The following is a 27384-nucleotide window of genomic DNA, read 5'->3' as shown; positions in this document are numbered from 1 at the left end:
AGTGCATTCAGGTTGCTTCCTTTCCCAATAATAATAATAACAACATGCATATCAACCTGGACAAATACAATTGTTTACTCTGAAACATATACCACAAGAGACTAAAATATTAGATGATATGTCTAGGGTTTGGGTTCGTTTTTCTCAGCTGATTTATAGACTAAAGGACAGGAGCAGGTTTATTTAAAAGAGAAGGAAACAGCAAAATAGGCTCTTTATGTAATGAGGGGTCCTGAAACTAGGTATCCTGTCTTGCCCTTGGGATCCGGCTCTCCCACTATATATAAGGCCTTTTGCCTCCTCTTCCTTGTAAGTGTGAGCTCCTGTTCCTATTGGTTGAGTGGTGGACATGCATTGTCAAGCATCTCCTGATTAGTACCTTGTGAGCAAAAGCATGGAAGTTTTGCAGTAATTGGCTCTTCTGTCTCTGCTCACAAATAGAGAAGGATTGGATGGGGCTGATGGAGATGCATTGGGCCACAGCCACAAAACACACATGTGTTTGAGACCCATAGCCCATGGAGGGCCTGGTGGGTATTTTATGAGTCATCCTCCCATCTGGGTTGGAGCTGGTCTCTGCTCCCATCTTCCACCCCCTACTGCCTAGCTGAGGAGGGATAACTTCCCCTCACAGGGGTGGTTGCACTCCGCTTCATAACTGGGTTCTTGTCGTGTGTCTAACAGTAACAGAGATTACAGGTTGTCTTTTTTTTTTTTTTTTTTTTTTTTTTTTTTTTTTTTTTACTTTTCTAAGCCTAGATGATTTGTCTGTAAAATGAATAGACCCATTCAGCTCCAACATTTCAAAATGTAATAGAAATGTAGAGAAGTAAGCTGGCCATGCTATTTTGGAAGGCTGGGTTTGACCTAAGCATATGCAATTCTAAATATAATGCTTTTAAGGCATTTCTTTTACAAAGTCAAGATAAGCTTGCTTGACTAAAAGTTAGATAACCAGGGCATGCTGAGTACATTCAAGACTACATTGTCCACTACTGCAGCTTTTCTGGAATTGCCTCTGGAAAGGCCGCAGGCATATCAGGCTGGTCAGTGTTCTCAATAACTGAGCAACTGCACAAGTAAATAGTGGATTCCAAGAGCAATATGAATGAATATTTAAGGTACAGTACCCCAAGTTACACAGATCCCATACATGAAGGATGCTTGGACACAAACAGTGTAAACACTATAGTATAAAAATGGCCAGTTTCAGAGCTGGGCACTGGTGGATCCCTCAGAAACTCAGGAGGCTGAGGATTAAAGTTTGAATCCAACCCTGAGCAGAAGATTCTGTGACACTTATCTCCAACTAACTATCAAAACACCAGAAGTTGAACTAAGGCTGATTATGGCATCAGCCTTGAGATAAAAAGCTCAAGGGCAATGCTGAGGACTTGACTTGAAGCAAAGTACCAGCATTAAAAATTAATAAATAATACTCTCAGGGATGGAGGATTCTGAGGGCCTATCAGGAGACTAACACTGTTTTGGAGATGGCACTAAGAAGTTCAATTAAGGCAGACACTGAAAGTGGCAGCCACACAGCACTATGGTCTTAATGACAGCCAGATAAATACTAGTGGCTGAAGATCAGGTGCTCACCATGTGAAGAGAGTGCCACGGCCCCTCTGGATGTCACTTGAGGGGATGGCAGACTTACAACAGGGACCTTCTACTTTCAGCTGGTAGTTGGTCCCAACCATGGTGGCTACAACTGTCTATAGAGTAATCCACAATGTGTATTTCTTTGGCAAAGTACTTGCAGATCGTTCCTTTCAGCTACAGAGAATCTTCTACTCATAAGGACATAGACTAGTGTGCAATGCAAGATTGTAGAACCAGTGGAAATATAAAACACAGGAAAGGCCCTTAGAACAAAAGATGCTGTTGACATCTAGCACTGATATTTCACACCTGTAATTCTAGCAACTTGGGTGTCTGAGATTCGAGGATCACGGTTCAGAGTTGCAAAAAACCTTTGAGACCACTCTACCTCTTGAGCCACAGTGCCCACTTCTGGCCTTTCTGTTTATGTGGCTCAGAGGAATCGAACCCAGGACTTCATGCATGCTAGACAAGCACTCTACCACTAAGCCACATTTACAGCCCCCTATGAAACTCTTATCTCATGTTAACTAGCAAAATCCTGGAAGTGGAACTGCAGCTGAAGGGGTAGAGCACCTGCCTTGAGTAAATGAAGCCAAACAAGAATAAGGAGACAAATGGAGAGACAAAGGATAAAAAGACAAACCAATGCAACAGCAATATTTACAAAATTATATGGTGTAAACCAACTGTACAACTCATGGGGAGGAGGGAAATGGGAAGGGGGAAATGAGGGAGGAGGTAACAAGTTGGGTAAGAAATGTACTCACTGCCTTACATGTGAAACTCTAACCCCTCTTTACATCACTTCAACAATAAATAAATGGGAAAAAAGTTGCTATTTAAGCACTGCTATCAGGAACACATTCCAGGCTCCCCGTAGCCCTAGTGATTCAGTGGGATGGTGGTGAGATGCAAGAGTGTTTCAGTTTGTCCACATTCAATCGGGGGAAACATTGAAGGGTTTCTGTGAGTTTTATTGGATAAATAGGGAAAAAGAGCCTCTCTATAGGAAATTTTTAGTTTTCAAAGCACTTCCACAAATCATTCTTCACTTTTCCTACCTTGTTACCTTCTTTCACAGATGTGGAAGAGATGTTAAATGAATGACACAAATCTATAATCATCTTTGTTGAGGTATAATGACAATATGCACTGACCTGTTAGACTCCTCTTTTCTCTTCGATAGTACTTTTGGGGCTTCTTTTAGTTTCAAAAGGAGCTGTGATTTTGAAGTGATTCTCACAGGATCCTTAAGTTAAACTAGCTCGTTCAGCCTTTAAAATTACTTGGGCCTGGGAGTGTATTTCAAAGGTAGAAGGCTTGTGTGGCATGAGTGAGGCCCTGGGTTCAATCTCTGGTACTCCAAATGAAACAAAACAACCCTTCATTTTCTTCTTTACAACAACAACAACAACAAATCTGTAATTAGCATGATGGTATTGGCTAAGAAGAAAACGAAAATAGCAGTTCAATACTTACTTACTCTGGCTTGGAATTGTAGTAGGCATATTTGCATATATTGCCTAATTTAATTATGTTAAGTTTTCCTTTCAGGAAATTAATATTATTCACTCCAATTTAGAGATGAAAAATCTGCAGAGCAAGATGTTTGAATTACTTGCAAAAGAACACAAAGCTAATAATGGTTGATTTTTCATCTTTGTTTTTGGCAGTCCTGGGGTTTGATCTCAGTGCTCTATATTTACTAACACTGAAGCCCCACATTTGGTCTTTCTTGTTCCTGGCATTTTTTTTTTCAGGAAAGATATTACATTTTTCCCCAGGCTTGACTTATGCAGTATTTCTTCTACCTACAACTCTGTGTAGCTGGGATAGCAAGCATAGGCTACCAAAGCTGGCTTAACTTGTTCAGATCTCTTTAATGTTTTCCCAAGGCTAGCCTGAAATCATAATCCTCCCTATCTGTGCCTTCCAAGTAGCTGACTTATAGGTTGTAGATATCAACATTAATATTCACACATCACTAAATCCTGAGTGAATCTCTACTCAGTGTGGAATCTGCCTCATGTCCTCTCAGCAAGGATGGTTTAGACACCCCAGAGGTGTGTGTCATTCACCTCCTGGACAATATCATTTCTCCATGATCCATTCGGGGCTCCGAGTGGCACAGTGTGTGAGAACACAGCATTGCACCATGTAGATCCATCTGGAAGTCCTGGCATAGCAATTTGTTTATCTGTGGCATTGGTCTAAATTACTTAACCTTCTTTGAATTCAGTGTTCTGTAGGTGTGGAAAACACCACACTTATTTTATTTGTGTGGTAGGGACATGAAAATTCCTACAGTAACTGTGTTGAAGGCTGGTAACTAGTAACGATCTAAAATAATCAATGACTGAAACAGGTTCCCTTTTGGCCACATACTCTCCAACATTTGTTATTGTTAGTTTTCTCGATATAGAACATTCTTATTGGGGTGAGATGGAATCTCAATCTTGTTTTGATTTGCATTTCTTTTATGGCCAGTGATGTAGAGCACTTTTTCATATGTCTCTTGGCCATTCTCTTTTCCTCATCAGAGAAGTCTCTTTTTACGACTTTAGCCCACTTGGTGAGGGGGCTGTTGGTTCTTTGGGGTTTTTTTTTTTTTTTTTTTTTGGAGGAATTTAATTTTTTTAGTTCTGCACATATTTTAGATATGAGGCCTTTGTCCATTTTATGGCCAGTAAAGAACTTTGCCCAATCTTTATTATATTCAGTAGTGTTCCTTGGAATCCCAAATTTCCCAGGGCTTTTATCATAAATGGGTGCTGGATTTTATAGAACGCCTTTTCTGCATCCAGAGATATAACCATGTGGTGCTTTACCTTGTTCCAGTTGATGTGGTGGATTACATTAATTGCCTTGTGTATATTGAACCAACTTTGCATCCCTGGGATGAATCCAGTTTTATCATGGTGTATGATTTATTTGATGACCTGTTGAAGTGGATTGGCCAGAATAATGTTGAGAATTTTTGCATCTATGTTCATCAGGAAAATCGGTCTTTTGTGGGGTACTCATGCCCATTGGTGCTCAGCCTGCAATCTGTGTCTGTCTGCCACTGTCTGGAGGATTTCTCCCTGGTTGCTCTTGTGTGCTTTAGGTGCATGGAGTGCAGGGCACTGTGCCGGCGCCGGCACTGGCATGCTGGCGGTATGCCTCCTGGAGTCAAATATGTGTTTTCAGGGCAGCAAAGTCAATTTTTCTTTCCTAGCCAGAATCCCTATACTGTTATAACTTATGTTGGCTCTCTTTCTAGGAGTAAAAGTTTCTCTGGAGTGGTAAAACTGCAATGTCGAAGGGAGCTTAGCTAGGGCTCTGCTGCTCCTCTGCCATCTTCCCAGAAGTCCCAAGTTTTTTATTTCTGTACCTTTTGTTTTATACATACATTTTTCTGGTTTGGGGATGGGAAGGTGAATCAGAAATGGTGGGACAAAGCGTGAACCAATACAACAGTGAGATTCACTAGACACTATATTGGAAATGAACTTTACAACCTGGGGGGGGGGGGGTAGGGCTGGGGAAGGAAATGGGAGAAAAGGAGGGAAGGAGGGGGTAACACTGTTCAAAAAGAAATGTACTCATTACCTTACTCATGTAACTGTAACCCCTCTGTATATCACCTTTACAATAAAATTATTTAAAAAGTCTCATAAGATCCCCTTATATACACATTAAATATTATATCTTTATGTAATTGTCTCTTTTCATAGGAATGGTGCCCCTTTACAGGTGGGTCAATGAGGTTTTGTTTTTCATATTTGTATTCAAAGTACTTCTCTTAATGTCTGCACTTCAGCCTTAAATTACATTAGCTATGTGTGATCCATCATGATCTCAGGCTGAGGTTTCAAGAACTAAGTGGAAGAGTAAGCAAGAAACCATTAGGACTCACAGGACTGACTCCTCACCCCTGTAGACCTTGAGACAGTGCAACTTTCTCTTAGTTGAAAAGAAATAGCTGTCTGGATAGAAAACTCTAAAGGTAAATCCCTCCACTTTCTATGTCAGTAGCAGATTTTTCAGATGCTATTGTAATGCACACATGCTCACAACTTGGCTCTGGCAAGGCTTTTCAGCCTTTGGACCCTGCCTAACAGATGCCTTGTATACCAAACAAGGGAATGAGTTCAAGGAGTGAAAGCCCCTCACTTGTTTTAAAACTATAAACATTTGATGGTGTTGTGTCTCAAACTGCTTTACTGTTTTAAATGTGAAGTTGATTTACTTTTTTTAAAAAATAAAGTTAAACCCAGGGTGGTCTGTAGAAATTAAAAGCTGTTGGAAATTGGAGACTAGATTCCACTCTTTATTTCACTAGTTAACATATGATGTTAGTGTTCCACAAAGTTCATGATTATGAATTACATAAATACCTTTTAAAAAGAGAAAATAAAATCATATAAAATTAAGGAAGTTTAGCTAGGCATTGATGGTTTAGGGCTGAAGTCCTAGCTACTCAGGAGACAGAGATCAGAGAACGGAAGTTCAAAGCCCAACTGGGCAAATAAATCTGAGAATCTCATTGGCAATTAGCCAGCAAAAAAACAGAAGTGGCTCAAGTGATAAACTGACAGTCTTGAGCAGAAAAGCCAAGTGAGAACACAAGGCCATAAGTAAAAAAAAAAAAAATTAGCATATTAGTTTGAGAAACTTACTCAAAATGTTATTCCTTAAGATTATGCTTAAGATGATTAGGGCAGATGCATTGTGTGCTGGTGTTAAGTTGGTCTTTGATAAGGCAAGGTTCTGTACATTAGCTAAGAGTCTAGAAGGAAAAGATGAGAAGATGAACTAGGGGCTCTAATGAGAGACACAGAACTACTATTTCATGACTTCAGATGATTGGCAGACAGACTTCTCTCCTTTATTAGCAGAGTCAAACAGTAGCAGAAAAACAAACTTCATTTGATTCTTACTGAGATTTATTTTTTTTTAATAATGCCACTTTTCAGAAGTATAATCATGTGCTCACTTAAGACAGGCTGACAGAGTGAGAAACTTGTTTGTGATGTAAAGTACCTTTTAGGCTAGAGAATAAGACATACATAGAGAATGCAGTAACAAGTCATGTCCCCAATGCTAGCAAGCAGACAATAAATCCCAGCCTCCCCTCACCATGATCTGGCTCCCATTTTTGCACCATTGAACCCACAATGGAAATGTGGTCAGACATAGAACACAGATGGCTACTATCAGACATGAAAAGTAAAATTTATTAAACATGTTTACATCCATGAGTTGGGAGTTCATTTTAAAAGCACAGGGGTTGGAGAAGAGTGTTAAGACAAGTGGTCAGAATAGAAAGATGCTACCCCAATTCTATAGTCAGTTGATTGTTGGCCACTAAGACAGAACGGAATCTAGGACAAGTGCACCAATACTTCAGCTCTCCTGCTCAGCATGGCGAGCAGGGATCAATCTGTGCCCTGTGCAATTATGGGCAGATAAAATTCTGGCATGTAGAAATAATAAATAATTTACTCGGTGCAGGCAATATGTCTATGGATTGAAACCTAGTGTGGACACAGTGTCTACTTGTATTACAGCCCCATGAGGGGAATCTACACCAAAATATTCATTAGAAGGAATTTGGTCCATACTACATCACATTTTCCAGAGGGTTTAAAAAATAAAGTCCATCTATAGACATTTCACCCCAGACCCAGAGGAGGGGGCATCTGGTTAAAACTTGCAAAACATCTATAACAAAAATGGATGGCTTAGATTTCTTGGTTATTTTCAATAGAGTAATTCACAAGCAAACTGTACATACATGCAACAAACAAGCCTATGTAAAACTAACAAACATTTTTAAATAACCTTTTGTTTCCTTTTTTTCTTTTCTTTCTTTCTTTTTTCTTTCTTTTTTTTTTTTTTTTTTTTTTTTTTTTACAAAATGTGCATGCAGCTTTGAATGGTTCCAAATCATGCTGCTCTATTTGTGTAATCACAAAAGTTGTGTGACTCATGAAAGGAGGGAGAACAGATGGATACACCTGTGTGTCTGAAGTTTGTTGCATGGTTATACAAAGGAAAATTTAAGGTCAGGGAAAACTCAAAATGAAGAAAATGCAAATGAGAATTTGACTTGGTTTGATTCCCCCTTCCCCAGCCCCCCAAAAGTAAGATACTTTGCATTTAAAAAACCAAGCTTTGTGCTTGCTTCGACCTCAAAGAAATGTAAACTGAAATTCAATAGAAAAACATTAGTTTAGTGCAGAATATTTCTACTGGAATATCCAGTGAAATACTGAACAGCTCATACCACCCTCTCTCCAGAGCAGTGAAAAGTCTGCACTGGAGTATGGCTCAGAAGCCTGGGCATAGCTGACAATGTCTTAGGCTCCAACCCATTCTTAGTCACCATTTGGGGAAGTTAGAAGTAAAGTTTGTCTACATCAGCAGAGTTGTTTTTGATATCAGGAAGGAAGAGGACACTAGCAAGAGTGTTTTCAAGGTACAATTATGTAATTACTTTTGAGTTCCCAGCATTAGTTGTAGATTGACTGCAAAGTCTTCCATGCAAAACAATGGAAAACACCAAGGGCATTTCCGGACTGCAAACAGGGATGCTCTTCACTGACAAAGTGATTCTTAGGTGGATGTATTTTGGAAGATAACTTCTTGTCATTTGGGTTTCCACATGTAAGACTTGAACTATGAAATGAAAGCAAGTTAAATGTTTCACTGGCCTACTTGTAGTTGTTGACTATTTGTTGATGCAACAGAGACTACTTCAGCCCTTTTTATTTAGTGCTTTTGGAAAAAGAAAGGAAGGGTCTCTGTTAGCATCCTGAAACCTTCTATAATATAACCCCAAAAGGGAGTGGGGATAATTGATACAAGGGGAACAAAGAAAACAAGAATTGAGGAGCAGAAAAACCAACAGACAGAAAACAAATGAAACATGTTTCTCAAACACCAAGGAAATAACACTGCTTGTGGTTCTGTGCAGAAATGTGTAGATTATGACTTTTCAGAAAGTAAGAGTTTCCAGTTTGTGCAATTTGGTGTGTGGTATTGTGTGTGTATGTGTGTGTGTATCTGAAGTTTCCTCTTTTTCTATTTGTTAGAAGCATCAGTGACTTTCACTAGCACATTGACTCTTCCTCTAATTTGATAGATTGCCTTGTTCTGTCATATGAAGCCATGTTTTAAACAACAAATGGGACATATCATTGAAAAACTACTACAGGCAAAACACAAGTTGATTGTCACCAACAATGCTTTTTGTTCGTGAAATATCTGGTTCAACTGTTATCCTGAAAGAGAGGTTTACTGGAAAAACTCCGACTTCTTCGCTATGATCGGATGCAGGGAGGCCCAGTTGAACTCTCCAGAGAAGACTGGGAAGCCCTGCGGGTCAGGGGAGTGAGTGTAGGATCCACCAGTGATGAGGGTGGGAACAATTTGTACCATCCAATCACCATGCTGGACAGATCGAGTTCTTCCAATAAGATTTGAGCCACACCCATAAAGCATTTATGGTCCATTCTGCCATAGTCTCCCCACACGATCACCTGCAGAAAGAGCCATGCAACATAATTTGAACTTCTTTCTCTTTCACACTTGAACTGGCCAAACAACACCAATGAGGAAGTAGGTAAGAATCAATAATGTGAAGGTGCTCGGAGATACTGCACACTAGATCTTCAATTTGATGTAATGCAAATAAAGTTTCCTTAGTCAATAAAGGTATTATCTACATGAGCCATGTTAAAGGAAGAAATAGCCTTCTCAGATATAAATTCAGGACCTATCTAATAATCAAGGTAAGAGATTCAGATTGCAGAAACAATCCAATTCATAGAATGCATTTACAGTGCCTTGTGCAAAAAAAAAAATGGTTGTATTCACTTTGTTTCTTTTCTAATCTGGACTTGTTAGTAAAGGTTGGTACCTTCAGGAGACGTCAGGAAATTCTGATTTGCTCAGATGGTTGATAGCACAGTGAACTCACTAATAGTTACACCATCTGTTCAGCTTCCATTGGCTTGGACAAGCCTTCTATTACAAAAACACCCAAGTTCTACAATCTAGGCCTTTAGCCTAAAGGTTCTGTACTGTCACAGTCACATGCTTTATACAAGGTCTGGAAAATCCTGCCCTTTCACCTTTCACTGACTAGTTTCACCAAATTAAATTACTTTCTCAGAAATTATCTTTAAAATGAAGATTATGGTATTTATGCCACACGAAACTTACAAACATTTAAAGATGCAGTGTACATAAGCATCCAGCAATGAGTCTTGCACTTAACTCGTGGCTAGTGTCTTTACATCTCTCTTCTCTTCCTTAGAGCTCATGTTCAGTACATAGTAATGCTCAATTAACTACTATTAGCTTTGTTTACAGTGATCTTTCTCTCTCATTTATCTATCCATCCATCATCCTATCTTCTGTCATCTATCTACTCTCTCATCTCTCATATCATATATCTCTTAATCACATCGGTCTGTTGTATCTGTTATAGATATCGGTCTATGTATCTGTCTCTACATATCTATGTATCTACTATCTGGGGCAAGAAAAATAATGAAACATGAGGATGGAGATAAGAAAAGAAGAGGGAGAAAATAAATTAATTTCCACTAGAATCATTGTATGTAAATACTATACATGATTACATTCTAAGTTAAATCTCTTTGGTTATTTTTTTTTTACTCAGTGATCTAATACCTAAGTTTATTTATTTATGTTTTTTCTGAATTTGGTTTTCTGTGGTTCACCATTACTTCAATGTTGCTGTTGGGTAATACAGCTATTACAGCATAGAAAGACAAACTCCTACTGACCTGAAGAACTTTTCCCTGTGGACTTTCATCAAAAACCAAGGACTGTTGATACAAAGGATCAAGAGTTTTCCGTGCAATTCTTGTCTTCTTTTTGGCTATACAGGCTCCATTTTCCAAAAGATATACTTTGACATAAGGAGCTAAACCAAGGTATAGAAAATAATCCTTAAATTCATTCAATTTATTACAGAATATTTTATCTGAGTATTAGAGATGCTTTTTAACCATTTCCCAGAAAACGAGTAAAAGCATTTTAAATATATATATTGCTTCCTTCAAACATATATTTCCACATCTGCAACTTTCCTCATTTCAAGAAAATGTGTAGTTATCTGAAGAGTCTCTCTTTCATGGATTACAGTTTATGTTTAAAAGCTCATTCTTTACTTCATATGATTATATCTAAATCCTCCTATATTTACTTTTGCACAGAGAAAAACAATAGATGATACAAGCTATGAAAAATTATATAATTAAAAACTCAGATCCGGGGCTGGGGATATGGCCTAGTGGCAAGAGTGCCTGCCTCATATACATGAGGCCCTGGGTTCGATTCCCCAGCACCACATATACAGAAAATGGCCAGAAGTGGCGCTGTGGCTCAAGTGGCAGAGTGCTAGCCTTGAGCAAAAAGAAGCAAGGGACAGTGCTCAGGCCCTGAGTCCAAGCCCCAGGACTGGCCAAAAAAAAAAAAAAAAAAAAAACTCAGATCCATGTTAAATAATAAGAATGATAATAAGAAACAGAATAAGAAAGACAGAAACATCTTTTTTAAACAAAAACAGAGATATGAACATCAAACACAGAAAATTCACTTGTCACGAATCATTTTATTTTTCTTTCTTTTGTCCTATTTAATATTCTCTTTACCAAACTTCATAACAGATTACCTTACCTGGTGTAGACTTAGAACCAGGTTTTTGTGTGAGACTTCGTGCTCTAATAACTTCTACTTCTAACTGGCCCTTTTTATCTTCCATTCCAATTTGTATATCACCTGGAGTGGAGGCAAAGCAATATATTTCCTCTTCTTTTTAATCAAGAGATATTAACAAAAATGAAAATTATCTTAGGGATCTTGATATAAAGAAATTAATATTTAGATAACCCCAGTCCCGTTTTTCTTTCCATTTTCAAAACTGACATTGAAAGATTTCTTTCATGATTACTTGAAGAAAAAAAATCAATGAACAAACTGAAGCAGTCACATGATTCTCATACTCTAATAAGATTTCTTGTTCTATGTCATCTACTTCTATTTGATTATTAATAAAAATTATAATAGTCTGTGTTACAATCATCTAGAGAAGACTGTCTCTCACCTACCTCCAATTATCTACTATGTAACTATCTATCCTTTATATCTATCTTACTATCTATCACACTGTCATCTATCATCCATGTAGCTATTATTTATTATGTACCTCCAATTATCTATCAACTATCTACCATCAATCCATCCCTGTGTACATCCATAATCAATGGGATCACACTCTGTCCTTGTCTGACTATATGTACCAGTGAATGGATATGTTTTTACCCACTTAGCCAGACCCTTGTTGATAAAAATAGAGGTTATTTACATTGCTGCAAACATAAAAGCACAAAAGTAAACACTTTTACAAGAAATCTTACACGTTGGGGGGAACATTTAGTGTTCCAGATCTTTAAATGTTTCGATCTCATGTTATAGACATTCAAAGCTCCTGTACACATTGCAAACGTCCATGCAGAAGACAAGGCTGGGTTGCAGAATCCATGGAAATGTCTGTCTTACAACTCCTAGATTTGATAATGTAAGTCTTAGAACTACATCTCAGTTTCATCACTCTGATAGTTACATTAAGCTGATTTTCTTTGATTCCTAAAGAAGTGGAATTTTTAAAAGAACCCATTATAATTTGATGTGCAACTATGTCCACTATTAAGAAGAATTGGAGAGGTATCTACCTTTTCAATTTTACCTATTCACTTACTTTTGATGGTACTGGAATTTGAACTTGCTAGGTTAAGAGCTCTTTCATTTGTTCCAGGCTTACAGACATTTATATTTTAGGTTATTTTTCAGAGAAGGTCTTTTTTTAAAATAAGTTTCCCAATTTTCATTAGTTCTTTCCTTGATATTTCTTTGTGTGTTCCATCCTTTGAAGTTTATTTTCCCCATGAAATTGTATCTTTTGGAGGAGAGTAGAGACAGCTGTGTCTTTACTATTCTTATTTTTGAATGAAAATCTTTGGATTTTTTTTAACATTTTTATTACATTGTATTTTTTATCTTCTTTTGAATTTCTTGAATAAAATTTGTCTTAATAGAATTTCCAGCCAGGCACTGGTAGCTCATGTCTGTAATCCTAGCTATTCAGGAGGTTTGGATCTGAGGATCGCAGTTCAAAGCCAGCCCAGACAGGAAAGTCCACAAGACTCAACTCTCTCCTATTAACCCCTAGAAAACCAGAAGTGGAGCTGTTGCTCAAAATGGTAGAGAATTAGCTTTGAGCAAAAGATCCCAGGGACAGTGCTCAAGCATTGAGTTCAAACTCCACACCTGACCAAAAAAAAAAAAAAAAAAAAAAAAAAGAATTTTTCTTTAACCATACAAGAATCATTTCTCTTAGAGACACTTTTTGGGGCATTACTTAAAAATAAAATCTGTTGATTTATTTCCTTTTTTTCCCCTTGGCATTTTTTCTCTTCCCTATAATTTGAGATGAGGTTCTAGAATTCCTTTAGGAAGTGCTTTTTCTTTGTTTGTTGTATAGAGGAGCTGAGCTCATTGTGCATTCATGTTTTTTCTAAAATAGTTCAACCACCATTATTGTTTTTCTTGTTTTGTTTGTTGCCAGTCCTGGGGCTTAAGCTCAGGACCTGAGCACTGTCTCTGGCTTCTTTTTGCCCAAGGCTAGCACTCTACCACTTGAGCCACAGTGCCACTTCTGGCTTTTTCTATATATGTGGTGCTGAGGAATCGAACCTAGGGCTTCATGTACACAAAGCAAACACTCTACCACTAGGCCACATTCCCAGCCCCTCAATTTAGAATTTTAAATTCAATTCTTTCATCCTATACCTCAAATTCTCCTCTGGTAAAAATAATGATAAACATAGCTTACTCCTTGAGATTTTTTTTAGGGTCATGCCAGACTCCTTGATTCAGCTTTATGTAACATAATAACTGAACGTTGTGAAACTGTGCATTGCTTGTTGTATGCGACAACTGTGTTTTCTATTGCAATTGTTACATTTTTAAACTTTTCCAATGAATTGTCTTAAAGCTACACTCTATTGGTGTGTGTGTGTGTGTGTGTGTGTGTGTGTGTGTTTGCGTGCATGCACATGCACACGTGCCCACTGGGGCTTTAATTCAGCCTGGGTGCTGTTCCTTAGCTTTTTTGATCAAGTCTAATGCTGTACACTTGAGCCAGAGCTCCACTTCCAGCTTTTAAATGGTTAATTGGAGGTGGGAGTCTCATGGGTTTTACTACCTAGGTGGGTTTCAAGCAAGTATCCTATCTCAGTCTCCTGAGTTGCTAGGAGTACAGGTATGATCTGTCATCTTTTAAAAAGTTACATTTTTATGTTTATATCACTCATTCAAATCCTTAGTCTATCCTGTCCATTGACTCTTCCATAAAAACAAAAACAGGAGGCATTCTACAACATCTATCTTAAGGAACATAGTATAAAAACTGTGTTCAAGTCTTGCCACCGCTGTTATTTCTAATTTACACTATCATGCTGGAAATTCCACAACTGTCTCTCTTGTATGAGGATATAGTTTTTCCATTGGCTCTCATTTTCCTCTCTTCCTCCCCCCTCAAATTAATGAATAATGGTTTATTTTGCTGAGGCAACCCCCCCTCTGTAACTTTTAAAGCAGTAAAATGCCTATAAAGACAATGTTCTTAGATATTGGTCATCCAACTATGAATTCATTCACGTATTCACACATTTTGCAGGTACTAGGACTTGAATTCAGGACCTGGGTGCTATCCCTTAATCTTATCCTTCAAGTTTGGTGCTCTACCACTTGAGCCACACCTTCACTTCTGTCTTCTTTGGTGGTTAATTGCATATATGAGTCTTTTCCTGGCTGTGAATCACAATCCTCTAATTTCAGCTTCTTGAGAAGCTGGTATTATAGGCACAAGCCACCTGGCTTCCAAATATATATTTATTGTAGCCTCAAACTTATCTATCTGGCTATTCTACAGCAAGTTGAAAATCTGTTGCTATTCCAAATTTAGAAGGCAATTCTCGCTTTCTGCCTTTCAGTATTATTACTGAGTCCAATGTGAATCTGCCTTTGTTTGGATATTCATTTGTTTGGGACAAGGTCTCACTCTGTTGACAAGGCTGACCTCAAATTCATTATGTCATTCAAGACAGCCTTGAAATCATAATTTTACTCAGTCTCCAAAATGCTGGTATTACTGCCATGTACCACCATGCTCAATGGAAATCTGACTTTGCTAATTTTGCATGGTTAATTTTTTCTTAGAAGACTTGTTTGGTTTTTCTATTGATCCCATCACTGTAAATCCCATGATGATCTCTCTCTCTCTCTCTCTCTCTATATATATATATATATGTATATATGTATATATATATATATACATATATATATATACTATCTATCTATCTATCTGTTGTTATCTACTTTCCTTCGTTTTTCTGAGTTTACTATGAGTTCTTTGCAGGTATAATTTCATGTGGTACAGGGAAATATTTGTTGCCAAGGCTACATATAATTTTCTATACTTGTCTTCCTTCTTTTAACTTCACTTGAAGTATTTTCTGTCAGTGTTGAATGTCCATTGTGATCATGGTGCTTCCGATTTTGAAATGTTTGGAAAATACATAATGAGATCTATTGTGAATAAGACCCAAGTGCTAACATAAAGTAAATATGTGGAAACCAAGTAAAAGGTGTAGGGAACCCCCTTCTTTGCGTCCCTAAAAACAGCAGGCTTAGACAAAGTAGTGGGCCTGGGGAGGGGCAAACTTAACCCAAATAACAGGAGCCCAAAGCAGCTGGACCTAGGCAGAAGAAAGGAACAAGGAAGACCATTCAGTTTAGGGGAAGTTCTAGGAAGACACAGCTTAAGGCTAAAACTAGTTACACCTAGAACCAGGAATTGTATTGCTCTGATTGTCCTGTTTACTGGAATTGTATTGCTTTGATCACTTTGATTGCTGGGGTTTACTGGGATTGTAATCACTAACAGTAATTCTGCTTCTTTGCTTTGCCTAACCTGCCAGACCACCTGGGTGTGGTAAATGTGATGACAGTCTTTAAAAGCCCAGTGTCATTGTGCCCCAGAACTGTTTGTCACCATCCTGGTGGTGGTGAGCAGACGTTGTGCACAGCTAAATAAAGACTCCTAGCCCAACTGACTGAGTGCTGGTGACTATTTTTGTGGGTTCAAAGCTCACTTGGTTATCTGGTATGCAACATAATGGAGGCACCAGCGAGATCCCAGCCTCAAGCCTTGTCCCTGGGAACCTGGGATGAGGGGAGACCCTTCTAGTCCTAGGGCATGGCGAGATTGCTTTATCCTTGGCCCCAGGACCATAATGGTGACACCGCACCCTGGAGACTTCCCAGAGTCAACGTTCACAAAAATCTGCCTAAAAACCCTCTGGAAGTAAGTGTTTTATGTTTTGTATAGTGTGTGTGTGTGTGTGTATGTGTATGTGTGTGTGTGTGTGTGTGAAAGAGAGAGAGAGAGCTGGAACAGGTAGGGGTGAGTTGGACGCAGCGGTAAGCCCCTGCTTTGGGTGGTTGTGAGGCATCACTCCATCCAGGATTTTGTCCATGTGGCAACTGTCTTTGTCTGTTTTGATGGTATTGTTGGTCATTGTTCTTTTTGTGGACTATTAAATTGAAACCTCCAGATCTTTTCCCTTCTTGAACACATGACGGACCTATTGACTGTTGCTGGTACCCTTGTTTTCCTTCTATAGTACTATCAAAAACGTATATTCCAGCATTTATTTGATTTCAGGGACAAGGCCAGTGTCTACAGCTACTCAGTGATGAAGGGCCATCTGCAGATGCTTTTGTGAAAGGGAGTAGCCCTCCTTTAATGTTGACTGGCCATCTCAAGGGTTTTGTAGTCTATTTTCCCTTTATGCAGTCCCTGGCATCATCTTTGGGACTCCAAGCCATCCAGACCAAATTATTATTGACCTGGAGGTAGAAAATTCCCTCCTGGACAAAAATAAAGTCCAAAGGAAAGGAAAAACTTCCCATTATAGCTGTGGCTAAGCAGAAGGGAGAAGTATCAAGTTCCAAAGAGCCTCCCCACGTCCCCCAGGATCCAGAGGACTGAGAGAATGATAGATCAGCCTCAAGTAACCATTTTCTTCCAACTGAAGGTATTTTAAAGGTCAATGTAATATGGAGGTCAGATTCAGCCAGCACCATCATTGGCTCTTGAGGGGTGTCTGATTGACTCCATCTCAGATTAGTTAAACAGAGCAAAAGCCGACTCCATCTTCACTAAGATCTCCCCTCCCCTATCCAGGGAAGTTTCCCTTCGCTGTGATAAGACTGACCACCTATGTAGTGGAATGCTCAAGGTTAAACCTGTGCCCTCCCCTGAGTAGGGGATCCAGCTGCATCATGTAAGCCCACCAAATCTGTGTGCCAAGTCTAACTAAAATGATAGGTTGGTTCAAACAGTTGCTATGAGGCAGGTTGTAAGTCCACTGGCCACCTACATGTGACCTGGCATGCTCTGTAAGTTTTGTAACCTCATTGGCCACCTGCGTGTGGCAAGCTTGGCCATATGGTGTTTGCCTTTATAACCCGACCCCGAGCGTGGCCCAGGACATGTGATCCCAGCTCCCTAGTCTGGGCTGCGGCCTTGGCCGGCCAGCCTGCTTTTTATGGTTGAGGTACCAGCTCCTGAGTCTGGGCCATGAGCTTGGCCAGTCAGTATACCTTTTGCTTCCCCAATAAATCCATCTTTTTGCTTAAGACTGTCTCCGAGTGGTGGACTCTTGGAGGGATGGGGGATCCTCCCACCATCGCACCCCATTACATTGTGGTCCCCTCCCTTGGGGGGACCCCATTACAGTCAGTTGATTTGTTAAATGCTCTAGTCAAAACTGGGCTAAGACTAGAGTCCAGTACTGGATGGGCTGAGTTTAGCTCCGGGGAATCCCCACCCAGCTTTCTTCAGCAGAAAAGTATTTGGTGTGCTAAAATGTCTTGGTAAAATTAGCAAGCCCTAGTAAATGAGGCTAGAGCATGTTAAAATCATTTGTTAAAAGTTTTGTCTTAAATTTTGGTCATTGCAAGACTAAGATTGGCAAAAACACTCTTGCCACTGGAAAATGTACGGCTTGATATTTATTTTGCGCACTTTAAGATATTTTGCATGTATATGTGTGTGCATGTGTGAGTGTGAACATGTTCAACATTAAAACTGTCAGTATGGTATAAAAATGGGTTCAACCTCATGGGGGGAAAGGGAAAGGGGGAGGAGGGAGGGGGGTATGAGGGACGAGGTAACAAACAGTACAAGAAATGTATCCAATGCCTAACGTATGAAACTCTCTGTATATCAGTTTGATAATAAAAATTTGAAAAAAATAAAATAAAATAAATAAAATGGGTTCATTTTTAAGTTTAAACTCCAAAAGGTGGGCATTACTAAATGTCTTAAAGGATTATTGCATTGTTTTAAAGAGAAACGATAGTTTAAAAGATTTCTTTAATGTGTGGTTGAAAAAATGGGTATCTTAATGCATAAGACTGTTTGCACTGTAATCAAGTTATCGGGTTGAGCAAAAAGGCATTGGAATCTTGAAATTTGTTTCCCTCTGTTAAAAATTTCAGACTAAATGTCAGAAATTTGGATATAAAGGTGTGTTAACACTGTTAAAGAACTGCCTGGGTTTCTCAGAGATCAATAGGAAAGGACAGGTCTGTGCAGTTGTTAAAAGTTAACTGTTGTATGTAATTTCCAGTTTAGAGTAAAGTTCCTAGTAACATTTAGTCCTGACAACGCCTTGGTAAAGTACGCTAAGGGTATAGGTTCCTGGCTAGGTAAGGTCAATGCCCCTGAGTCAGCCTGAAGAAGTTACAGATGATGGATGATCTTTGCACATCAGCTCCCCTTTAAGATCAAGGGACCAGTCATTTAAAAGGGATGAGATAGGATAACTTAGAGGCATGGAAAACAGTGGCAACAAGTGTAAAAGAGTGGAGACTGGGCTGGGAATATAGATTAGTGGTAGAGTGCTTGCCTTGCATGCATGAAACCCTGAGTTTGATTCCTCAGCACCACATTAAAAAAAAAGAAGCCAGATGTGGCGCTGAGGCTCAAGGGGTACAGTGCTAGCCTTGAGCAAAAAGAAGCTCAGGGACAGTGCTCAGGCCTTGAGTCCAAGTTCCAGGACTGGCAAAAGAAAGAGAGAGAGAAAGAGAGAGAGAGAGAGAGAGAGAGAGAGAGAGAGAGAGAGAGAGAGAGAGAGAGAGAGAGACTGCAATTGTGAGAGATGGTTACAAGCCAGGCCTTCTATGTCAGCCTAGAAAAACCTAGAAATATCCTGGAAATATCTGATTACTAAAAGTTATTTCCCTGGAAAAATTAAAGAATTATGGCCAAGGGCCATTGCCTAAAGCTGTCTTGAAATCTAGGGGAGCCAGTGTACTTAAAGAGCAACCAGGAAAATATTAGATTTCACTAAAGTCAGGCATTAGGTTAAGCTTCATTAACCAGTCTATGCAGAAAGTTGGAGGCAACCCAGCAGAAGGTGTGACATCCTATTGGAGTCACTGGGAGCCACTGCTGCCTGCTTCCACCATGGCCCCTGCCCATTCCATTTAGCTTAAGATCAAGGATGGCCTGACAGTCATCTGGAGAAGTCTACACCTTCACCCTGAGCACCTCTACCATGGTAAAAGCAGATGGGACTCCATCACACAGAGTTGATTCCTGCTGGAAGGTTGCTTTGGATCTGCTGAAACTAAGATTTTGGGGGGACATTCTTTCTGTGGCAACCTTCCTACTCCAAGTTGACTGGAGTTGACTAGCTCTATTAAGAAAATTGGATATTGTAAGAGATTTTTCAAGTAGACAACTGATTATGGAGAAATCCATGTAGAGAGAAAACTTCACTCTATGGAACTGCCAGCCTGCTGCTAAATCCAAAGCATGTGTGGCAGGCTAGAGAGTCACTACCAGATGATGCCTGGGGTGGGAGGTGTGTCCAGGTGTATTAGGGTGTGTCTAGATGGATTAGGGTGTGACCTCAGAGAAGGGAGGAGGTAACTGCATTCAGGTGTGCCAGCTGCCTAGGTAACTGGATGAAAATTTAAACAGATGGGAGCACCTGCACGGAGCCCTCCTGGGGATGTACCTTACAGATCCCACTGGTCAACCTTAGGCACTCAGAGGCACAGGAAACTGGAGAAACCTACTCTAAACAAGTAACATCTTCATGATGGTTGGCTCTAGTCTAGTAGTAACCTGTTTCTTTAAGCTTAGGAGCAGCAGTCCCATCAGACCAGCCCTGGTCTCATCTTTTCTCTCCCTAGCAGCCTGTTGGTGGAGTCAGAGTAAATTGCCTTGATGTACTTGAGATAAACCTGATTCCACAGCCAGAGGAAAAATGTAGACAGTTTTAAACTCAAGCTGCAAAGAAGCTCCAGGAAGTGTAAAGAGGAAAGTTAGTAAAGAAAGCCTTGGGAAAGGGATAGAGGAAACAAAAATGGTTTCCTCTGAATAAGAAAGGAATTTGAAAAGTAAGGATTGTCTTCAATTGTCACAGAATGTTCAAGTAAGTCTATGATGGTCTGAATAAGTAGAAGAGGGCATGAATGGGGATAGAAAAGACTTTAGAAAGAGAATTGGGGAAAACAAGTTATGCCCTTTAGATTAGAAAGGACTTGGCATGTTGAAAGGAAGACAATACCTAGAAAGTTTGAGGATGTAGTGTAAGGACTAACTTGAGAACCTGACTGACTAAACATAAGTTTTAGTGTTAAAATTATAACAGCTTCTAAACCCTGGTGATGATTCCATGCTAGAGGGCTGCACCTCCACTCATGAGACTAGTTTCTTGTAGTTTGACATTTACAAATATAGGGAGCCCTTGTTCCCCTCTGTACCTAGGTAGCAACCATGGTAATGGACAGTAAAAAAATGATCATAGTCATAGACTATAGAAATAACCATACTAGTAGTAGAAATGCCATGGTAACTGTTGGGTTGGTTTACTTATGATTGAGTACTTGATTGTTTTAACCCACTCAAGCTTGTTTAGTGGTAATGGGAAAACAGGGTAGCAATTGTTAAAATAAAGTTGGTACTAGATCAGCCTGACCACAGAATTCTGCTTTTGTAAACAGCTTGCTTAACCCATTTGTGACTTGCTCTACCCCCTGCATTAACCCCCTGCATCAGTGCTATGTGACCACCTGCTGTCACTTCCCTATACTTGAAGAGCCAGAGTGGAGGACCATCTTGTACTAAGACTATTGTACTAAGACCCCATTCTGTACCTGACTGACCTTACTGTAAGCTCTACCCACCATCCCTCTTCCAGACCATAAAATGCCCTGGGACAGAGAGTTCTCAGAAAAACCATAAACACCCATAAGAGTGACCAGCAGAGAAGAAAAACAAGTTTTAGAGTTATTCCAGAACTCCCCCACCCAGGTATGGTTTGCAGTATCTAATTAAAACCCTGCAGCTGTGCATGTATCCCCCTTGCTACACTCCAATGGCTTAACCAATCAATTTTAAATGTGTTGGTCCCTTGATCAGATCAATGATCCTTTCCAGATTCCTTCCCACCACCAAATGCGCCAAACATGCTTTAGAATTCTTTTATAATTTTCCCGTGGTGTGTGTTGATTTTTTTAAAAGACGCTATGATGTATGCCAAGTCCCTGGGCCTTCCCCAAAGAATGTATAAAACAACTGAAAACCCTAGGCTCAGGGCCTCTTAGCATCACCAGTTTACTGAGTGCATGGAGGACAAGCCTAGCCTGAAATAAACACCCTTTTTGCTGCCTGCATTGGTCTTTGTCTCTGGTGGTCTCTCGGGGGATCTGAACTAGAGCATTTCAATACCAAGGTCAGTTCCCATTATCAAAGTCAAAATAGATAACTAAAAGGGAATATCTGATAGAAATAGGGCAAGACTTGCTTGCTAAATGCCATCCAATCAAGTATCTGCCAAGTTGGAAATACCCTGCCCCTGTTGTAATCAGAATAAAAACCCTGCCTATCTGAGGGTTGGGGCTCTCAATCCAGATCTGCTGTGTTGGTGACAGTTGAGAGTCCAGGCTCAAGCTTGCGATAAACTCTCTTGTGCGTTTGCATCGGAATCGACTCCTTGGTGGTCTTTGGGGACCCAAAATCTGGGCATAACAGTAGCAAGTGGTATATCTTAAAATTAGAGCTTATGAGTAAAGTTGGCATAAAATCAAGTTGGCTATAATATAAATAGGGTCAGAATTGGTGCTTCGATGTAGGACTATGTTTATTTGTATCTGCATCTGCAGGGTTCAGGGACTTGTGTGATGTCATCTAAATGCAAATATCTGTAACTGCTTGATTTCCTCCCTGAGATGGTCTTGCAATGTAGGCAAGGCCTGGATTTGCTCCTTATGTGTGGTATCCCAATCCATTAGGAATCATTAGGAAAAGTTTGGCATTTGGTAAAAACTATAACACAAACTAAAAAGGAGAGAATTGGCATCAGTCGCTGTTCTGGTCACCACGGGAGACTACCCTGATAGCTGCCTTAGCAGGTCCTTTGGCTCTACTACTCTTGGCCTTATAGTGGCCCATGCTTTATACACTATCCCATGAAATATGTTCAAGAAAGAATACAGGCAGTAAGGCATATGGTCCTTCATTCACAGCACCCTCTCAGCTTCTGGTTCAGAAGGAGCAAGAAAACTGCCAATGATTTGGCAGGTCCCCCAAAGAGGAGTTGGAAATGTGGAAACAAAGTGAAAGGTGTATGGAACCCCCTTCTTTGAGTCCCTAAAAACAGCAGGCTTAGATAAAGTAGTAGGCCCAGGGAGGGACAAACCTAGGCCAAATAACAGGAGCCCAAAGCAGCTGGACCTAGGCAAAAGAAAGGAATAAGGAAGACCACTCAGTTTAGGGGAGGTTCTAGGAAGACAAAGGTTAAGACTAAGACTAGTCATGCCTAGAACCAGGAATTGCTTTGATTGCCTTGTTTACAGGAGTTTACTGAAATTGTATTGTTTAATTGCCTTGTTTACTGGGACTGTATTTCATTTTTTTTCAAAATTAAAACTCTTTATTTAAACATCTCAATAGCATCAATTTGGTGGCAGAGACAAATATTCTACCAAAGACAAATATTCTGAAAAGCATTTACAAAAATACATTGCACAAAGTCCTATCTCGCATCTTTAAAAATAAATATTCAAAATATCTCCACCCCAAGTGCGAAATTGTGTTTTATCTAGGAAATTCTGCCTTACTGCAGCATGTGAAGGTCTGTGAAGGTCAGCATCTTGTAGCCTGACTCCCCACAACTGGTAGGCACAGCGGGGGCGGGGGGGAGAGGGAAGTGCTGCTGTGACCCTGTTGGCTGAACCAGTGAAGCAGTTCTTAAGTGCCTTGCAGATATCTCAATTATATAAAGTCTGCTCATAAAATTGCCCAAACATTAAATATTAACTATAACCACACTGAGTCTCAGCAGTAGTCACGGGGTGAGCAAATGGACAGGGCTGGTAGAAGGTGGCCCCAGAGTGCTGGGCACCTTGGTGTCCCCTCAGATGAATCTACCAGAAGGTGACAGGTCTTGGTTTGTGTTTGAACTGTGCATGGGGGGGGGGGGGAAGCCTGATGGACACTGTCCCCTTTAGGGTCACACTCCCCTCAACTTTCACCAAAACCTGCTAGGGGTCCTGTGGTGTACCTTAGCCCCTTTCTACCTGGGATCCTCAGGCCTGCTGTGAGGAGGAAAAGCCCTGTAGAAAGGGCTCAGACTGCAGATTTTTTCTTTGATCACTTTGATTGCTGGGGTTTACTGGGATTGTAATGTCTAACAGTAATTCTGCTTCCTTTCTTTGTGTAACCTGCTAGACCACCTGCTTGTGATACTTGTGATGACTATCTTTAAAAGCCCAGCCCCATTTTGCCCCATAGGTGTTTGTCACCATCCTGATGGTGGCAAGCAGATGCTGTGCACAGCTAAATAAAGACTCCTAGCCCAATTGACTGAGTGCTGGTGACTATTTTTGTGGGTTCGAGGCCCACCTGGGTATCTGGTGTGCAACAAATACATATAAGTTGTTCTCCTGTCTGGGTACTGACATGAGATCAGGTGTAGTATTCTTTATAGAATTTTTTGCAAGTTTTATATTTTGGAGGACTCTAAGGATTTTCAGAGGAGGGATGCTCAGCCAATGCACCTTTTCAATTTACCTGCTGTTGGCTTGATTCTTTCTACATTCTTCCCCACTCTAAGGCTGCAGAAGCATTAATAGTTTTTCAGCATTTATTAGCTTCCTTTCTCCTCTTTGATTTTCAGTTGATTCTGACATATTATACACTCATCTTTTTATAAGTTGTGAATGAGGCAATTTAATTTACTTGTGAACAGTAAAGCAATTATACCAACATCCTACTCTGTGGCGTCTATCTTTTCTTGTTTACTGTGAAACTTAATCATGTATCTTACATTTGCATCTATGGTACACTGGCTTAACAAGGTTATCTGGCAGTTCAAATGGCGATTGAAAGACTTATAGCTAATGGTATTTATTTTGCATAATGTCTCAAATGAGAAAAATGCAATAGAAATTCAAATAGAGCTGTAATCACCAGCAATAACCGACTGAAAGTTTTGCTTCTCCTGTGTATGACAATTGTGCTATTTTAGATGGCTTTGTGTTGGCTATGTTGACTGAGAAATGACCCTTACCCATTGCAGGCGTGGCGAGGGTTTGGCGGCCAACCAGCTGGGCAGGTCCCAGTCCATCAAGAAAATCACTGAACTGACTGTCAGCACCCAGTCGCACTCCAGGAAAGATTAAGCTATTAGCAACAGGAAAAAAGACAAAAGAGGAAACATTAGATCTCCTCTGCTTTCTTTTTTTCAGGCATCCAGAGTCTTTAACTCCCATGTGAAGCCATAGAGCTGCTACACTGCTTGGTAGTTCCCAACTGACTAAGTCTGATCATAAAACAATAAGACTATTTGGTTGAGAAAAGGGCTGTCATCTCAGCTTGAGATGTGGCGGTCCACTCAGAAGGGCTCAGATGTTTTTAATATTCTAAGTATTCTGGACCCTTTATCCCACATTTTTAATAAATACACTGTAGATATAAAATATAAGAGCATCATTTGAGTATCATCACCTTTATTTAATTTCTCAAAAACAAAGTAACATAAATGTAAAAAAAATTAAAAAGTGACTAGTACTATTTTGAATACTATTTTAGTATTGCAATTAATTCTTATTCACAAATAAAATGTTCATATAATTCAGATATTTTTTGGTTGGTTGTGGGGCTTGAACTCTGGGCCTGGGTGCTTTCCCTGAACATTTCAGCTCAAGACTAGTGCTCTACCACTTGAGCCCACAGCATCACTTCCAGGTTTCTGGTGGTTACTTGGAGATGAGTCTCATGGACTTTCCTTATCAAGCTGGTTTTGAACCATAATCCTCAGATCTCAGCCCCCTGAGTAGTTTGGATTACAGGTGTGAGCTACCAGCACCTGGGCCACTAACTCAGTTTTGAATGAATTAGATGCTTGAATAAGTTGAGGCTCTTATTTTATCCAAATAAAAATAAGTACTGAGATCATCACTATTTCTTACTAAACTGTGATTTATTGAACACCTTTCTGTAGGTTCCAGAAGATAAATGACATGCTCTTAGTGCCCAATGTTTGCTAAGCAGTTGGCATTTGATAAGTATTTTCTGAATGAACATGTCTTTTTTTTTTTTTTTTAATTTTGCCAGTCCTGGGCCTTGGAATCAGGGCCTGAGCACTGTCCCTGGCTTCTTTTTGCTCAAGGCTAGCACTCTGCCTCTTGAGCCACAGCACCACTTCTGGCCATTTTCTGTATATGTGGTGCTGGGGAATCGAACCCAGGGCCTCATGTATATGAGGCAGGCACTCTTGCCACTAGGCCATATCCCCAGCCCCCTGAATGAACATGTCTTTTGATAATACCATTTTTATCCACATAACAATATTTTCTGTATAACTATTTTTATTCATACAACAATATTTTGCTACATGTGAATGTTATTGTTATATAGGTAATTATATTGATTATGAATGTACAAATGTTCATCATCCTTCAGATATCCATCAGAAGTTTAGTGCTTTCACAATTTGTTTTGCCCACAACCAAAAGGAAGTAGATGGTACATACATTTTTATCCCATCAAGAGACTAAGGAAATAGATCTGGAAAAGCTGAAATGGCTTATGCATGGCAGAGAGTTTTATTTGCCATGTTTTTGTACCAGGAAATAATGTCTTTAGTCTTTGATTTGCACACGGCATTCTAACACCTTCATAGTAACTCATCTCACTCACTTTTACATGCACTGACTTTTGGCTTTGGCTGTGTTTTGCTATGTTCATACTTCCCAAACAAGTGATCAGATAAGCTAGGACCAACTCAGGAGTGGGAAAAAATCATCATACTAAGTATAATTTTCTTTCAATTTTTAAGCAATATAGAAGCCAATTAAAACAAAGAAAGAACAAGTACTAGTTTGGCTTTGAATGATTCAGATCTCTGTAGATGAATTATTAGGAAGAATCTGTGAGAGTCATTTTTCACTTGATCCACTACAGTGTAGTAATCACTACTTTTGAGTTTCTAGTAAAAAGGAGTGTTTTGTGTTTTATTTTTCTTTGTTTTTGTCAGTTGTGGAGCATGAACTCTTGGTCTGGGCCTGTCCTTGAGCTCTTCAGCTGAAGGCTAGCACTCTACCACTTGAGGAACAGTGCCACTTCCAGGTTTCTTGTGACCATTTGGAGGTAAGAGTCTCGTGGACTTTCCTGCCTGAGCTGACTTTGAACAGCACTCCTCATATCTCAGACTCCTGAGTAGCTAGGATTATAGGCATGAGCCGCCAGAACTTGATGTGAAAAGGAGTTTTATCAGAATGATTCTTAGCATAGGAGAATGAAGCTTTTGTGTGGAGCCCTCAAAAAAGGATAAAAGAAATGAATCAAACCAAAAATATTTACTTATTTTTTGTCAGAATTAACTAATTTTGATACTATCATTAATCCGAAAAATTGATATAAAGAAATCCTGGCTTTCCCTCCAACCCCTGAAGGTAAAACTTACTGTTATTTTGAAAACTGTACAATGAATGAATGTGTTAAGCTTACAATAATTTAGAGCACAAAGCAGTTTAGAGCAAAGTAGAAAAATCAGAAATTAACTTCTTTCTCTCTCTGTGTGTGTGTGTGTGTGTGTGTGTGTGTGTGTGTGTGTGCATGCATGTGAACCAGTGCATGTAATGAAGTTTAAACTCAAGGACTCATGCTCTTGTTTAGTTGTTTTGCTCATGCCTGGCATGCTAACAATTGTGCCACAGCTTCATTTCTGAATTTTGTTGGCCAACTGGAGATAAAACTCTCAGACTATTGTCCCCAGGCTGGCTTCAAATCAGGAATCTCAGATTTCAGCCTCTTGAGTAGCTAGGATTACAAGCTAGCTAGGATTGAAACACTGGTGCCTGGCTGAATTTCACACTTCTAATTTTGAATTGGGATTTTCATGGCAGGGACAGAGCTCATTAAAGGTGGCTTTTCTATCTTCTCTATAAGACAGGATAATTTTGAGCTGCACTAATGGAAATATATGTGAACTCTGCATTTCTTTATCCCTCTGGAGGGTTTGAGTGTCAAGTGAATCCCTATGAACCATGTGGCTGCATGTAGCCTTCACTGTTTTGTTGCTTGCTATCCAATCCCTGGTCTGAGGGCCA

At 39.7% G+C, this 27384-nt stretch overlaps 1 protein-coding gene across 1 annotated transcript in view; it reads right to left on the bottom strand.

Annotated features, from left to right (window-relative positions):
• Positions 1 to 8915: 8915 nt before the first annotated feature.
• Positions 8916 to 27384, bottom strand: part of Rims1 (regulating synaptic membrane exocytosis 1) — a 547387-nt gene continuing 528918 nt past the window's right edge. The window contains 4 exon segments of the mRNA XM_048353904.1: positions 8916 to 9134; positions 10410 to 10549; positions 11305 to 11406; positions 24342 to 24454. Coding sequence (XP_048209861.1) covers positions 8916 to 9134; positions 10410 to 10549; positions 11305 to 11406; positions 24342 to 24454 — 574 coding nt within the window.

Source organism: Perognathus longimembris, chromosome 9 (assembly GCF_023159225.1).
Source record: "Perognathus longimembris pacificus isolate PPM17 chromosome 9, ASM2315922v1, whole genome shotgun sequence".
Taxonomy (NCBI): Eukaryota; Metazoa; Chordata; class Mammalia; order Rodentia; family Heteromyidae; genus Perognathus; species Perognathus longimembris.
The sequence above is the reverse complement of the archived record's forward strand: the minus strand, read 5'-3'. Positions and strand labels throughout refer to the sequence as shown.